Source organism: Triticum urartu, unplaced genomic scaffold (assembly GCF_003073215.2).
Source record: "Triticum urartu cultivar G1812 unplaced genomic scaffold, Tu2.1 TuUngrouped_contig_5740, whole genome shotgun sequence".
In the NCBI taxonomy this organism is placed as follows: Eukaryota; Viridiplantae; Streptophyta; class Magnoliopsida; order Poales; family Poaceae; genus Triticum; species Triticum urartu.
In genome coordinates this window covers 458-17,005 of record NW_024116440.1, presented here as the reverse complement: position 1 = coordinate 17,005, position 16,548 = coordinate 458, and the positions used below count along the sequence as shown (strand labels likewise).

General features: G+C 40.2%; 1 protein-coding gene across 1 annotated transcript; it reads right to left on the bottom strand.

Moving 5' to 3' along the window:
* Nucleotides 1-294: 294 nt before the first annotated feature.
* LOC125529641 (putative disease resistance protein RGA1) lies at nucleotides 295-2,548 on the bottom strand. Its single transcript, XM_048694063.1, has one exon. The coding sequence runs from the start codon at nucleotides 1,969-1,971 to the stop codon at nucleotides 496-498; it is 1,476 nt and encodes a 491-aa protein (XP_048550020.1). The 5' UTR covers nucleotides 1,972-2,548; the 3' UTR covers nucleotides 295-495.
* Between the last annotated feature and the right edge of the window lie 14,000 nt (nucleotides 2,549-16,548).

Here is a 16,548-nt window from a genome sequence, read left to right as displayed (position 1 = left end):
ACAATTAATCTTTTCAGCGGAAGAAAAATACCACACGCTGATATTGTAGCTACACAGAAGCTCGGAACTATGTTGTCAAACTAGTTTCAGAAACAGTAAATGAAGGAATCATGAGCGTCATAGTGGCATACTTTTTTTTGAGGGATGGCCATCATGGCTAGCTTTATTGCAAATAAAAAGCAGATACATCGTCTACGAGCTTATTCACCAAACAGTCTGGTGGCATACTAGTGTTCTGTGTTTAGTGTAAAGTTCTTATAATAGCGAAAACCAATACAAATACAAGATTACGCACATGCATGTTGACCTTGATGACTGATCAAGACAAGCAAGAAGCACTGGTATGGGTAGTATTATTCAAACTAAAGGGGCACAACTTTGCTACACTCTGGACAAACTTGGCCAAGGGGCATAATAAAGAAAACGTATGTTTCCATAGCATATACATTATTATTTTCAGTTATACAACATGGCAGAAAACTTACATTGACAAAACTAAACATGTCTAATACTAGCATTCATCAGTGGGCGCTTCCTCTTAACCGCTCTAGCTTGCAGCTCTCGAATCTCACACGTCTGGATGTAGCAATGGTAGGGTGGTATCCGAGACTTCCATGCAAGAGCCTTAAATATACCTTGGGGCCTAGTATTTCCATACCAAACATCCACGTTCGTTATGTTGGGAAGTTCCTCTTCAGAACAGCATGTCTGATTAATACCATGAACCAGAACATCTTCAGTAGCTCTACCCAATCGTTGAAGATACATAGGTCTATTCTCCTTGACAGGTTCACACGGATGCTCGCCAAACTTGCAGAGCTGATTTTGTAAGTAGGCTCTTCGGAATGCCAGAACCTTGCACCAGAATTTGATGTCAAAATTGGCTCTCAGTACACAAGCAGCAACATTTGCTTCAATGAGATTACCATTCAGCAATTCTGCTATCTCCATTGCCAAATATACAAGCCTCGGGTGCATCTCGGGGTCCGTACTTCCAAACGTAATCACCTTGAAAAAATACCAGTATGCCTCATGAGACAGATGCTTCAGTACTAGAGTCTGCGTTGTTCCAAGCTTTGTGATCTTGTCAGATCGGCTTGTGATGATGATTTTGCTGCCACTTATAGTGCTCTGTCGGCAAAGAGAACACAAGATTTCCCACAAATCTTCATAGAGATCCCCAACTATGTCGACGACAATCAGCAATCTCCCATTATTCTCATGTCTCAGTGCACATGTGCCTCCCAAAGCCGCTATATCTTGAACTCTGAAACTATCATGCCTGAAAGAAACAATCTGTGAGAAGCAATCACGTACTCTTTCGTCTTCACAGACATGAGCGACAAGAGTGCTCTTTCCAACACTGTCCGGACCGACAATTGGGAGGACATCAAACCCGCCGAGACTACCAGTAGAAGGTTGTGTGCACAATAGGAAGTCCATAACCAGTTCTGTTTCCCTCTGGCGGGCAAACATGCACTTGCCCAGCAAGAGATGCATGCTGTAAGGCTGACGATGCAGGCGAGGATATGTTGTCAGGAACCTGACCATCTCGCTGGCATCAAGAATCATGGATCTCAAACTGTCGAGGGCCTCTTCAAGCCCTTGCGCTGTTCTTTTGTTGTTGCTGCGGGAGAGGCAGAGGCGTTGTGCATAACGAAAGTTGGACACAACCCCAGATTGACTCACAGCCAGATTATTCTCCTCTTCTTTATGTGCTTGGCATCTGAAGGTGTCAAGCACATAGTAGCCTTGGTACATGGCATACCTCAGCATGCTAAGCTGCTGGAGCATTCCATGGTTTGTGATGTGCCGCCCCATGGCCTCGTCGATGATGACCTGCCCCCTGAGTAGAATCCTCTCCAAGCCAGCCTCAACGGCCTCCGCCGGTGGCTTGGAGTATTTGTTGATGATGGAACTCACCGATCTTGATATGAGTTCACCCATCAACGCAGAAATGAAAATCTCCATTTGTGGGCACTGGAGCTTAGGGGAACTGGTATCCTTGGGAATGAACACTGAGCTTGGAAGTTGAAGAGTTGATGTCCCTACAAACTCTTTTTATGCTCTGCCCCTGTCTCCCCCGGCGATTGCTAAAGTCATGCTTCTCAGTTATTGCTGGTTATCAAAGTCATGCTTCCTGGTCAAAAAAGAAGGGATCGATCTGCATCCTCAGGAATGAACACCGAGCTTGGAAGTTGACGTCTCTGCTGGTTACAAAGTCCACCTTGCTGGTCAATAGTAAAACGTTTTACCATAGAAAATGCCAGTGCTCCACTCACTAAAATTGGATCCATTCCATGCACGTCATGCTTTGTATCTGGTTGCATTTTTGTTGCTTTATCACAGACTTGATCTCTGGGGTCATTTGTTTACGAGCCATCACCATGCAGATCTTTGATGAACCTGACTGAGAACCAACTCTTTGATCTTTGATGGACCATCACCACATATTTCTTTCTATCAGGCAGACTTGACCCAGAACCAACTGTCGAGTCGTTGTTGCTGAAGCATCATCACATGTTTTTTTCAACATCAAACAGACTTGACTGTTGACTTGGAACCAACTCTTGGTTGTTTGCTGCTAACACTTCATTTATCTGAATCTAGTGGAGTATGCAACTAGCCTGAAATTGATAAACATACTGAGCATAGCGTACTATTCAAGGAGAGACTTAGCATGCACTGACCAAGTCCTACAGTTTTCAGTGTACAGAAATTTCTTTGTGTCGAAAGGATCCTGAAATCATTTCACACCTCTTAATTCAAAAGATAGGCCGTCAACTAATTCAGCCTGTAATGGCCAACCTATCTGCGGAGATAAAAACTCATTTGTTAACTCAATGTTGAACATGAGATAATAAAGTCGCCCTTTATCGGAACTCAATGTTGAACAGTCTTTATGGCAGCATACTAAATTGTACTGTAGGTGAACTGCACATTCAAGTTTATAAAGAAGAGGAGCCACTGAATTTTTATCACGAACAGTTAAACAAATCTACCAAACTGTATGTCCATCATTTGAACTAGGGATCCATCACCACCCTGCAGAATGAGCAGGTAATTTTCTTGCGGGGCCAAGGATAATAAGCAGATCAACTCAACTTGACAAAATGGGATGAACCACAATAGGAGAAAACGACCACAAAACCATAACTGAAACCTGAAACGTCAACCTGAGAAAAAAAATCAACCAACCATCCTTAAAATCAATCTATAAAAGTTTACCACAAAACAAAACAAAATCGATCCATAAAATGAATCACTTATTGAGTTAACATTGAAATAAAGCTGTTGAAAGGAATTGGAATCGCCCCTGCTAGTGCTCGGCTTAAAGCAGTTGAGCTCGTAGCTGCTTAAAGATCTTGCTAGTCTGCTGACAGACATTGGCCTTAACAGAGTCCCTAACTTGCATTCCTAAAATCTAATCCGCACACCACTTGTTCAGCCAATGAGATTGAAATAGATCGGAAAGAAGCGAGAGAAATCGAAAGCAACCTGTTGAAAGGAAGTTGTGCTGCAGCTAGGTGCCGCCACGCGAGTTCCCCGGCGAGCCGACGGCTGCGGGGCCGGGCGTGCGCCGTCTTCAGAGGAGTTTTTTTTTCTGAGAATGATTCAGGGGAGCTGCTCTCGCACAAATTGGTCCAGAGCTCGTCTAGAGGCCTTCTGAAATGCTGGCCTGCTGGATATGGGCCATTGGCCAGCTGAGCTGAGCTGAGCCTAGCTGGCTGACATGTTCTAGTCCTCCTATTTTCTGCCCGCTTCCTATTTGCCTTTTTATTAGAAACTATTCCTATTTTCCTTTTTTAGACTAAACACACTTTATTCATTAATCAAAGGCCAAATACATTGGTATAAAATTTAGGTAGGGAGGATCGAGGAGCCACAGATGAGTCCCTAAAGAAAGGCCTAATAAGTGCTTAGCAAGGCCGCGAGCCTCAACATTTTTTTCACATCCCTCAAAGATGAAAGTACATGCCGTGAACTGTGTTGAGGTAGCTTTGATCTCCTTGACGATGCTCCCATATAAGACTCCTGCATTGTTTTTGATATTTGTCACTTACAGGGCAATCGGTACGTGGCGCACACCACCTCTCGTACGTAATGGGCCGGGCCATGTAGCGATCCGCGTTTGCTTTTTTGCAATTGTCCCCAGCCAGTTTTGTGAAGCTTCTAGAGTCTTCCGACCCTTTTTCTTCTAGTTCTCTGTTCAATTTTTTCCCTTTTCTTTTTTTCTTTTTTCAATTTCATAAACTTTTTTCGAATTCATGATTATTTTATTCAATTTTGTGAACTTTTTTAAATTCATAATTTTTTATTTTGAATTTGTGAACATTTCTTGAGTTTGCAAACTTTTTTAATTCACAATTTGTTTCAAAGAATTTATAATTTTTTCTTAAATTTGTGAAACATTTCTTTTGAAATCCCTTTTTTTATTTTGCAATACTTTTGAAAGTCAACGGTTGAGCAAGTCAACCGTGAACCATGGGTGAGGCGCGTGCGCCTGACCTGGTAAGTGAGCTTCTCGCCTCACATTGTTGGACCAGCCAAAGCCAACATCCACGTGAGGTCTACTTCTCTAGGCAGCACCACCGCAAGCGTTGAGTAGGAAGTCTATGCTTTTTGCTTCTTGTATGAGAACATAGGTGGAATTGTGTGGAGGAGAGCATGGCGTTATAGAGGACGGGCTCCTGGGATCCTGAATTAAAAAAACATATTAAAATTTCCAAAAAATACTATTATATTTTGCAAATACATGTGCATGTTCTTCAACTATGTGTTAAATTTCATTAGGTAATGCAATTTATTTGCAGGCTACACAAAAAAGACAAAAACTTGGCCCAAATACAATAAAGAAAAAGCCCATTTTAATCTATGTATTTGTCTTTTTTATATCACATATGAACATGTATGTGCATGATTTCTTTCAACGTGTATACTACAAATATATCTTTGTGTGTATAATTTTTCCAGATTCTTTTAGGTGTAGAAATAGCATTTTCGCTGAAAAAATAGAGGGTTGCGTGGAGTTCAGCCTCCATATGCACTTTTTGGAATCGTGTGCTCCTACCCGCCCATCATCGACGGCCGCCCTTTCACTGTTGCGCCCGGCAGCCACCCACATCCGACCTCTAAACCCCATTCTCTAGTGCCGTAGACACCTCCCCCCCCCCCTCTAGCACCGCACCGCGTCTTCTCCTCAGGAGTCGGTGAAAGGTTTTCGGCATCGGTTCGTTATGAGGGTCGGTACGAGCGATAGTGCTCATACAGGACCTCGTCTTGTGCTATGGACTTGAAGAAGGTTTTGATGCTGGTCGGGTACGACCATGGGTAAGATCCATAACACTCACGCCGCACATTGTCTTCCACTCTGGATACTTTGCTGCTTTCGGTACAGTCTTGGTACGAGCATGCTCGCTCGTACCCGACATAGTCTTCTCCTATGGTCTCCAAGGTTCCTTTTCGGCGGTTTGGTACGACCTGTGGTATCATTTGGTGCACTTGTACCACAATCCATCTTCTCCTCTGTTGCCTCCATGACTCCTTCCTTTTTCCTTTTGTTTGCCCTTCAAGTGATCTTTTAAGGCATGTTTCTCTTGCAAAACATGCATGATCTCTGGTATCCTTTTGTTAGTTCACGAACAATCGGTATAAATATTTAGAGGCAAATACACCAATGGTATAACAAGTGCATAGGATGATCACTTTGACGTCTTAAGTAAAAATACATAAAAGTAGTGCCTAAACTTGTCTTTTGGTGCATATACGGTGCAAATTTCATCCGCAGCCGTATAAAGCGACAGCGTGACTCCAGGCCCACAGTTAGTGAATGGCCATGACTGGAGCGTTGTATTATTTGCGAAAAATTCCCTGAATTAGTACAAGTACCCAAAACGCCACTGTGCATGTCCATGACCATAAGACCCACCTGTCAGTCAGCAGTACAACAGAATAATTACGTAAAATCAACATTATTTTGGCGGACGGATAACAATGGTTTATTATTTGGAAGCGGACACGCTCATGGGCGTAAAACTGTTCCAATCATTTGCGGCCCATTTTTGATATGTTATTTCTTTTTTGCGAATTTCGATATGTTATTTATTTTCACGTGTTACTTTAAATAACACTCACATAAATAAATATTATTTATGGATTTTAAATTTTTTTCCTTAATTGAAAGAAGTTTTCGCGTACTTAATAAAAATATAATTTAGTTGATTCATAAATATAATTTTATTACTTTAAATGTTTCCATAATTTTATGATCCATAGATATAATTTCATTTCTATCAATATTATTTAGCAGTACATGAATAATTTATAAAGCAAGTTATTTTATTTGTATGAATATTCGTAAATATTAAGTCTACTTATAGCATGCGTGGATCTTAAGCCTATTTATCAAATAATACGATTAGTACCCTGAAAATATGATTAATTTTTGTAGATACGTTGTTATAGAAAACAGTTTATCCTCTTTAGGCGTAGATGTTCCTTGGGTGCAGTGGCTAGATCCATGTGTTGGGTTTTGCGTGGTCGTGGGTTCCATCCTAGAGCCCGGCCTTTTATCTGGATTTTCCTTTTAGTGTTCACTCCACTGACAGGTGGGACCCAATGATTATATTGACACATTGGGGATTATTCAGTGTGTTCTGTTGGAAAATGCAAAGCTCTAGTCACTGACAGTGGGCCGGCCGCCATGTTGACACACATCCTGGCACATATACGGCCACAGATGAAATTTGCACCGTATATGCACCAAGAAAACAAGTTTAGGCACTACTTTCATGTATTTTTCAACTTGTGGCACCAAAGTGATCATCCTATACAACTTGTTGTACCACCGGTGTATTTGCCTCAAATATTTACTATATCCTCTTGTTTTAAAGATGGGTCACCTCCCATTAACCATTGGGTTTAATTAGGGTTGCTTAGCTCAACCTTCATACTTTTACTTTTAAGTATGGACTTCGCTTGGTCCGCACCCTTTGAGACTTACCACGTCTAGTCCTTTATGAGGAGGAATATACTTTTCCTTGTGTCCGTCTCCGGGCTTCCTCGATACCTCATAATTTTTTCATAAATTTTGAAGGTTACCTTTCATTCCACACAATCAAAGTTTGCTCCTGCCGTATTAATAAATGGCCTTTAAAGAATAACAGATACTTTTTCATCTTCAGATTACAGTAAAATCTGTAGAGATGACCTGTCTGTCTAACCTAAGAGTTGGAAAATTTTCTTATAGGGATCGAGACATGGATGCCGCCTGTCATAACATCCAGCTAAATGGTCAAATCAAATGGAGTTGACTTTTGTGCCACGTCAGCCCTGATGGATGGGCCATAGCTGTCATGATAATCACGGTTAGTTTGAGCAAAGCGGTAACTAGCATTTTCTCGTAAAAAAAGACTTAAAGTGGTAGTTTTTTTGCCAAACAATGAAGTGTTTGTTTTTGGAACCCTAACCTGAATTGTGGTAGTTTTTTGCTATTTACTCATCCGATCAAACTCAACACTTTATACAAATTTGAAGCCAGTAAAATAATAAGTTCAACAAAATGTTTAATCAAAAAAAGTTCATCCGAATTAGAAAAGGCACAATACGAACTAGATCTGTGACACTGTACAATGACAAGTGTCGTCAATTTTAGTTTTGGCATAACGCCAAATTTGTTCTGAAGGCGGTGAACTAGCTAACCGCCTCTCTGTCACTCCCTTTCGACCTTCACATTCGTCTTCGAGGTGAGCACCGCCCGCAGCAACCCAACAACCTGCAAAGAGACAACAAAATCATTGACAAAAACCTCAGCAAGGTCGATATAGTAATTGTTCTGCATTACTTGCAATCTCAGCTAGGTTACCTCCAGTATCCCGATGGTGATCTCCATCTCAACCACGTTAGCCTTGTCTCTCCTACACCAGTGCTTCGACACCGCCATCGCGGAAGCCTGATGAATCTGCAGATCATCGTCTACGACATACCTTCGGTTTTCGACCAGGTAATAAGCATGGCAGCTACGGCATGTCTTTGACCCCAGAAAATTTCGAGACGAGCTATATGGTGCCAGACCCATGTAGAACTCTTCCAGTTCCTCAACGGTTTCTTCCAGAACGAATCACTGGGTGCTGAACGGGCAAAGGGATGGATTCAGCAACATTTTTTCAGCGTAGCCAACTGTTATAAAGCCGGATGTCTCGAGTTCGATGGTGCTGATGTACAGATTGTCAAAGTTACCGTTGCTGAGAGGGGAAGTGACGGCGCCATCAGCTATGTTCTTGATCACACAACCCAGTGGGTAACTCAGGAAACCAAGGAGCAGATCCGCAAACTCACGCTTGCATTCAGCATACATGACCTTCTTCTCCTGCCTGTCGTAGAAAAGCTTGATCTTGCTCTGTGGTGATTGTGAAGGACCAGATTCAGAATCTTTATTGGACCGGTGCATAATTTTCTCTTCAACAGTGACACGACCAGCGGAATCTCCAGTTGCTTTGGATAGAAAGACGTCGGTGAATATAGTATGTGACGAAAGAGAAGCTTTGAGGATGGATACGACCTGAAACTTGTAAATGGATCCAAATTAATACATAAAAATGAATGCCATCATAGGAAAAGGAGTCATTGATCGCATCAGGGATGAAGTTGTGAGGCAGCGATTGCATGGTGCTCGTGGATACTGCCGTGGCGGGGTGGATAGTGCTCTGCGCCGCAGGTCGGCGGTTCGAATCCTGGGCGGGATTCCATTTTTGTTTGTCTTACTTATTGTTCAAACCGACTCAAAATTTCAAACAAGTCCGAGTCGCTGGTGGAAATTATGGACGGGAAAAAAGCCTCTCATTTGAGCCTTTTTCCCGGAAATAATTAAGCATTTATGGGATTACGTATAAAGCAAGGGAGTTTTTTGCAAAAGACATGCCACATCAGCACCCGACAGGCGGGCCCAACCGGTCAGTTTCCCTGTCAATACGTATAAACAGCAGTTTTAGCCTCTTTTGCAACGCCTCGCCTCAAAGTTGGTACTGATACGTAAAAATTACCAATCTTGATACCAATCTGCTTCCAATGCCCCAATTGTGATACTTCTGTGCAATTTACTCCTCAGCGCCAGATCAATTGAACCAAATATGATAATTATCATGGTGTCACCCTATCTCTATACATATACGAGTACATATGTTAGTTATACTAGTACAATGCCCGTGCGTTGCCACGAGCATTTAATTTTTTTTCATATTGGTGTATAAAACTTGATAATATTTTTGCGCCTTTCAATGACATCGCATGGGGACCCTTGTCGATGTTTTTAAACGTCGACATAATCCATCTTTATCTCTCTCATCCCCTACAATAATAAACATATATGTAGAAATATACCTTTTGTGTTATCATGTGCAAAATATACACAAAAAATAACAATTATTTGTATGCACCTCTTCTGGTTGTGTAAAACTTGACGAGGTCTCAGTCCAATCCATTAAAGCATTATCCGAAGCCATCAGTTTTAAACTCTGACCCGAAAAAGTAAAGATATTCTCATCGGTCAGCTGCTAGATAACAACATGTGACATTTTTAGTCGAAGTGTGTGGCATCGTGCCTTCTATTAGAGTGGGTCACATCCAATTTCGATAATGGCTCACCTTTGAATCACTTGTTTGTAATTATTCCATAGAAATGACTTATTAGGATACGCGGTATTATTCACTATATAGAAAATGTGTGACATTTCTTTAAAAGCAAACAGTGGCTTTTCCCTTAAAAAAGCAATCAACAACTCCTTTTCTTCTTATCTAAAAAGGCGATTCTGTGCAATTTACTCCTCAGCGACATATCAATTGAACCAAATGTGATAATTATCATGGTGTCACCCTATCCCTATACATATACGAGTACATATATTAGTTATACTATTACAATGCCCGTGCGTTGCCACGGGTCTTTATTTTTTTTCATGTTGGTGTATAAAACTTGATGATATGTTTGGGCCTTTCAATGACATCGCATGGGGACCCTTGTCGATGTTTTTAAACGTCAACATAATCCATCTTTATCTCTCTCATCCCCTGCAATAATAAACATATATGTAGAAATATACCTTTTGTGTTATCATGTGCAAAATATACACAAAAAATAACAATTATTTGTATGCACCTCTTCTGCTTGTGTAAAACTCGACGAGGTCTCAGTCCAATCCATCAAAGCATTATCCGAAGCCATCAGTTTTAAACTCTGACCCGAAAAAGTAAAGATATTCTCATCGGTCAGCTGCTAGATAACAACATGTGACATTTTTAGTCGAAGTGTGTGGCATCGTGCCTTCTATTAGAGTGGGTCACATCCAATTTCGATAATGGCTCACCTTTGAATCACTTGTTTGTAATTATTCCATAGAAATGACTTATTAGGATACGCGGTATTATTCACTATATAGAAAATGTGTGACATTTCTTTAAAAGCAAACAGTGGCTTTTCCCTTAAAAAAGCAATCAACAACTCCTTTTCTTCTTATCTAAAAAGGCGATTCTGTGCAATTTACTCCTCAGCGACATATCAATTGAACCAAATGTGATAATTATCATGGTGTCACCCTATCCCTATACATATACGAGTACATATATTAGTTATACTATTACAATGCCCGTGCGTTGCCACGGGTCTTTATTTTTTTTCATGTTGGTGTATAAAACTTGATGATATGTTTGGGCCTTTCAATGACATCGCATGGGGACCCTTGTCGATGTTTTTAAACGTCGACATAATCCATCTTTATCTCTCTCATCCCCTGCAATAATAAACATATATGTAGAAATATACCTTTTGTGTTATCATGTGCAAAATATACACAAAAAATAACAATTATTTGTATGCACCTCTTCTGCTTGTGTAAAACTCGACGAGGTCTCAGTCCAATCCATCAAAGCATTATCCGAAGCCATCAGTTTTAAACTCTGACCCGAAAAAGTAAAGATATTCTCATCGGTCAGCTGCTAGATAACAACATGTGACATTTTTAGTCGAAGTGTGTGGCATCGTGCCTTCTATTAGAGTGGGTCACATCCAATTTCGATAATGGCTCACCTTTGAATCACTTGTTTGTAATTATTCCATAGAAATGACTTATTAGGATACGCGGTATTATTCACTATATAGAAAATGTGTGACATTTCTTTAAAAGCAAACAGTGGCTTTTCCCTTAAAAAAGCAATCAACAACTCCTTTTCTTCTTATCTAAAAAGGCGATTCTGTGCAATTTACTCCTCAGCGACATATCAATTGAACCAAATGTGATAATTATCATGGTGTCACCCTATCCCTATACATATACGAGTACATATATTAGTTATACTATTACAATGCCCGTGCGTTGCCACGGGTCTTTATTTTTTTTCATGTTGGTGTATAAAACTTGATGATATGTTTGGGCCTTTCAATGACATCGCATGGGGACCCTTGTCGATGTTTTTAAACGTCAACATAATTCATCTTTATCTCTCTCATCCCCTGCAATAATAAACATATATGTAGAAATATACCTTTTGTGTTATCATGTGCAAAATATATACAAAAAATAACAATTATTTGTATGCACCTCTTCTGGTTGTGTAAAACTCGACGAGGTCTCAGTCCAATCCATCAAAGCATTATCCGAAGCCATTAGTTTTAAACTCTGACCCGAAAACGTAAAGATATATTCATCGGTCAACTGCTAGATAACAACATGTGACATTTTTAGTCGAAGTGTGTGGCATCATGCCTTCTATTAGAGTGGGTCACATCCAATTTCGATAATGGCTCACCTTTGAATCACTTGTTTGTAATTATTCCATAGAAATGACTTATTAGGATACGCGGTATTATTCACTATATAGAAAATGTGTGACATTTCTTTAAAAGCAAACAATGGCTTTTCCCTTAAAAAAGCAATCAACAACTCCTTTTCTTCTTATCTAAAAAAGGCGATTCACTCTCTCACCCCACACCACACTGCTCACACTCATATCTCATTCCCCCAACCTACTCACCCCGCGCCATCGCCATCTCTCCCCACCATGGAAAATCATATCCAAATAAATGCCAGCTCTATCAAAAAGATGAAATAAAATCTAAAGATACTTTAACATTGTTTCTATTTTGGTACTGCTGCTCATCTCACTTGAAAATAATATTTACAAATGATCATACTTTTGCTCATATCTCTTCTCAGCAACCTGATGAACATTGTAGTCAATGATACGTCCTTGGTGCTCAAATGGTGAAGCTTCTACTTCACTCCTTGCTTTCTTTAAGAATTGGCACATATAATAATCAAGGACTCCTAATCTCTTGGGCATATATCACATCAAATGATAGGGCATTCTACACAATTGTTTCCCTCCCACTGAACCTGAAGTTATTAGCCCTAGAGTGTTGTTATGCACCGTCACAATACCGCCCGCTTCAGCTTCTTCGACTGTGGGGCTACTGGATATATCTCGGAACGACACCCGCACCCGGCTCCTTCGGTTCAATGGTAGTATTGTTTTTCATGAAAATAGTTGCATTAAGAGTGAGTTAATTCTAATCTTTCTTTGGTTCTATGCTATTTTTCTGTCGAACCTTTGTCCACCGTACAAGAAAGGGTTGTAATTCTTAGCTATTGTGCTTCTGTAACAAAAAAAGCTATGTAAATAAATGACTGGTCCTAAGCTACTCTTGCTATCATTCATCCTGTCAAAACAAGACTAAATTGGTCCAGATAGTTTTACGGTAATTATACATAAACAAGAAGTGTAAATGTAATAATAAACAGGTATGAGCATATATACCTCATTGTGGTCGTGGTTCTTCTTGAGGCGAGTGGATCCCTTCCCTTTTATTGTTTTCCCAAATGGAGTTATTCATGTTGATCTTAACCTTGATGGTATACCTGGTGGATCTACCATTGAATATATCAGACTGCATACGAGGATATATGTGCCTGAATGTGATGGGGACCTGCATCCTTGATCCCAGGCTTATTAATCTTGATGGACTCGATGAGGTCAATGTTGGCAATACTGCTATCACGAAGCCACATTTTATAATGGAAGCAACATGGTGAGGCTCAAATAGTATATTAGGATTTGCGAGCAGCATGTTGAACCCCAAACTGGAGTCATTCTTGTCCTTGAGGCTGAGGTACAGCTTGGTAGCAGTCTCTTCAAAGCAGAAGTGGCGGAACTTGATCTTGTCTTCGCCGGTCTTTTATTGGATTAGCATGGTACCACACTTGTCAGAACGACCCTCTATGAAAAAATATATTTTAAGAGACATTGGAACAATGCTTCGACAGTACAGGTTTTGTTAGCATGCACTAATCCACTAATCTTTGAAATGAATAAATGTTAGTAATTATATAAAAACCAGAAGATGAACAACACTACTGCTTTCCCCACAACATAAACCAACAAATTCTATACTCTAACAATCCTGAATATGTATGAATAAAACAACCAGGCTCAGCTATTTTGCATCAACCATGAAAGTCTATAGGAACTTCCTTGTGTTCAATTGAAAAAATAGCACCTGACTATAGAAAGAACAGCAGGCTTGATAATAACTAATCCATGAACAGAACTTGTTTAACACATGACTAATCCATGACTATAGAAAGTTCATTATCCTCGGTCACTCGTCTGTTCCCTGCCATGATTTTTCCGTCTTTATTGACCATCATTACTTTGATCCGTCTAACTTGTTTAGCATGTAGCATGTATTCCCATATTGTATGGCTCAATCATTCAAACCTCTATCTCGATCTTGTGTGGTCTGGGATGCCCGGTGTCCTGTCTATTTGTAATATGATTTTGCTGGCAGGATTTGCTTGTCTTTCTAGAAGGACTGGTTTATCGAGCCATTCTGACCAAGGTGGCCCTTGTCAGCTATTCACGTCCATAGCGATGAATGACTCAACCGCTTGGCGCTCCTGTCTAGAAAAAAATCACTATAAAGTTGGCCCTAGGCGTTCTAGTGATTATACAAGAAGAATCGATATAAAGTCTTATAGTCTTCCTGTAGTTGTCATTCTCACGTTTGAAATTTTCAATCTTCTTCCGGACTTGGTTTGGTCCACTTAACCATGTACGCGAGGTTGTGCTTCAGGGATGGACATTCCTTATGTGAAATCCAATATGGGATACATAGTAACATCAACATGTCACGCAAAGAGTCACATCGAAGAAAAAACATAAGAAAACTATGAACAGGTTTGTTTCTGTTGACAAAGAAAAACTATGATTATCCAAAACAAGAGGAGGGTAATAATAAGAAGGCGAGTTTATTACCTGACTCCCTTGGCATCGATGGAAAATGTGATGGTGGAGTTGCTGCTTGTGAAGACGCAGACCCTTCACCCCGTCGACTTACCCACTCACTCCTCCAGCTTCGCACCTAGCCGGCCTGAGCCACTACGTTGCCTAATATTCTTTTACCAAAAGCAACAACAGATTCACAACTACATTCAGTTTGTTTCAGTTATGAATATTATGATAAGCAGGAGAGGCTCAACTATGAATCAATCGATCCATGCCCCCTTAACGAGGTGGAACTCAATGTCGCATGAGAGGCCCGTCATCATGGACGTCACCGCACAACCATAATGAGGCAAGTTCATAAATCTCACTGATTTGGTTATTACTCGATGATTCGCTATCATCCTCGTGTCTTCTCTTGCTAGTAAAAATATCGAGCGGTTTTACATCAACAATCACAGAAAAAACAATTGTAGCACCATGTAATCTCGTTAGAACCGGTTACAATGACAAAAGGTCTCCTTAATTGTCTTCTTACATGCAGCACTGACAAAATGATCCTGCGAGAAAGGGAATCATTAGCAAATACACTAAAACAAAGAGGTTTCTGATAAAACCGAAAAATGAAGTACATCTACTCACAGAGGGTTGATTTGGGCAAATATTTTATTGTGCCAAATACTACTACAGAGTCTCTCATGTCAAACTTCATTCATTCAATGCTACAACCTGGTCCAGTCTTAATGTTGTAGCCTCATTGCAATAATTGCCATCTATGCCTTCTACACCACCTCATTAATCAGCAGACAAATCAAGAATGGCAAATATATGGCACCAAACATATCTATAACTATCTCCTCTTGCACCAAAACGGTAGCAATGACGAGTATATAATATTTTGCCAAAATCTATCGTCGATAACGCACCAACAAATTAAACTGATATAGCACACCAGAACCGAGTCGTGCTGATCGCCTTCGCTCATTGCCATCAACAGGAATCTTCTCTGTCTGGCCGCCGCTTCTAGGTGCTACTCCACTCCTCCTTGGTTGCCTGGTCGCTGCCACAAAGCTGATATGGTCACTGCTCCACTTGTACCTGGATTAATTACAACAGTAAGAATGCCAGCTGCAATTAACCACGAAAACAATCGAAGTGCATACATCAGTTCCTGCTGTGATGCATATAAACATTGTATGTTTAGCACTTGATCATATGAGTGTTATGCATTGTAATGGAAAAATAAACACTTTGAGTCTGCCACAAAAGGTGAAACACTTTTGGTGTCGATGTTGCATTTCTCGAGCTGAAGAACAGAACAAATTCACCTGCCCGCCTCGAGACCAGGTTAACAACAACTCCCCCGGCTCCCACTATGATGTGTCCGCTGCGTTTAGCCCGATCACCGCCGTGCGTCCCTCGGGACGGAGCAGCTCCCGCACCGCGTTCCCATGAATTCTTCAAACGGTATTATCTTTCACGAATGAACATTCTAGGCTAGCTGCTTTAGAAAAACAAATTTTATTACTCAATTATCTATTTTAATTTTATTTTAACAACAGATCATCCTTTTTCCATAGGCTAGTCACTTAATTGGTCTCATTGAAATCATTTTGACAACACCCTAAAGGTAAAACAGAACTTACCATGGTTTTCCATTGAGCTGAAGAATAAAATAAACCACATGCCTGGGAAGTAGATTGATACTGTTGAGTCCAAGAAGATCCATCGGAAACAGCTGATTTAGTGGCCCAAGCTTCTATAGTATATGGTGCAGTATTGCTGATGAATGTAGTGGAAATGCTTTCTTCCAATTTAGCCATTTTAAATCAAAATCAACAATATTTTCACTGCATTTCACCACATTCAGTTATATTAAAATTTCAGGAATACAAAGTAATAATTTGACAATGGTGCGAAATAAATAAATTATTTCACTCGTAGAGTGCTAGTTCTGGTATCCTAGCAAAGTAAGCTAAATCAAAGTGTCATAGCTAACAAAGCATATTCAAAACCTCTCTAGATTTTTGTTACACCATTACCATACATGTTTCCAGACTTGATTTTGCTGTTAGGAGCCAGCAACAGCAGCTAGAAGCATTGACATTATTGATGATACAATTGAACCTTTATGTAGCAAGTGTTTCAAAGATTTATATTCGACACAACAACTTGCTGAATACTACTTTGAACTTAAAAGGTGAGGGAGAAATAAAAACTTGAGTCACACAGTCACATCAATGATATGATGAGAATGAAAAAATCAATGGAAAAGTA

Coding starts and splice junctions, on each gene's coding strand:
- LOC125529641 (XM_048694063.1), bottom strand. CDS start 1,971: ATGGAGATTTTCATTTCTGCGTTGATGGGTGAACTCATATCAAGATCG.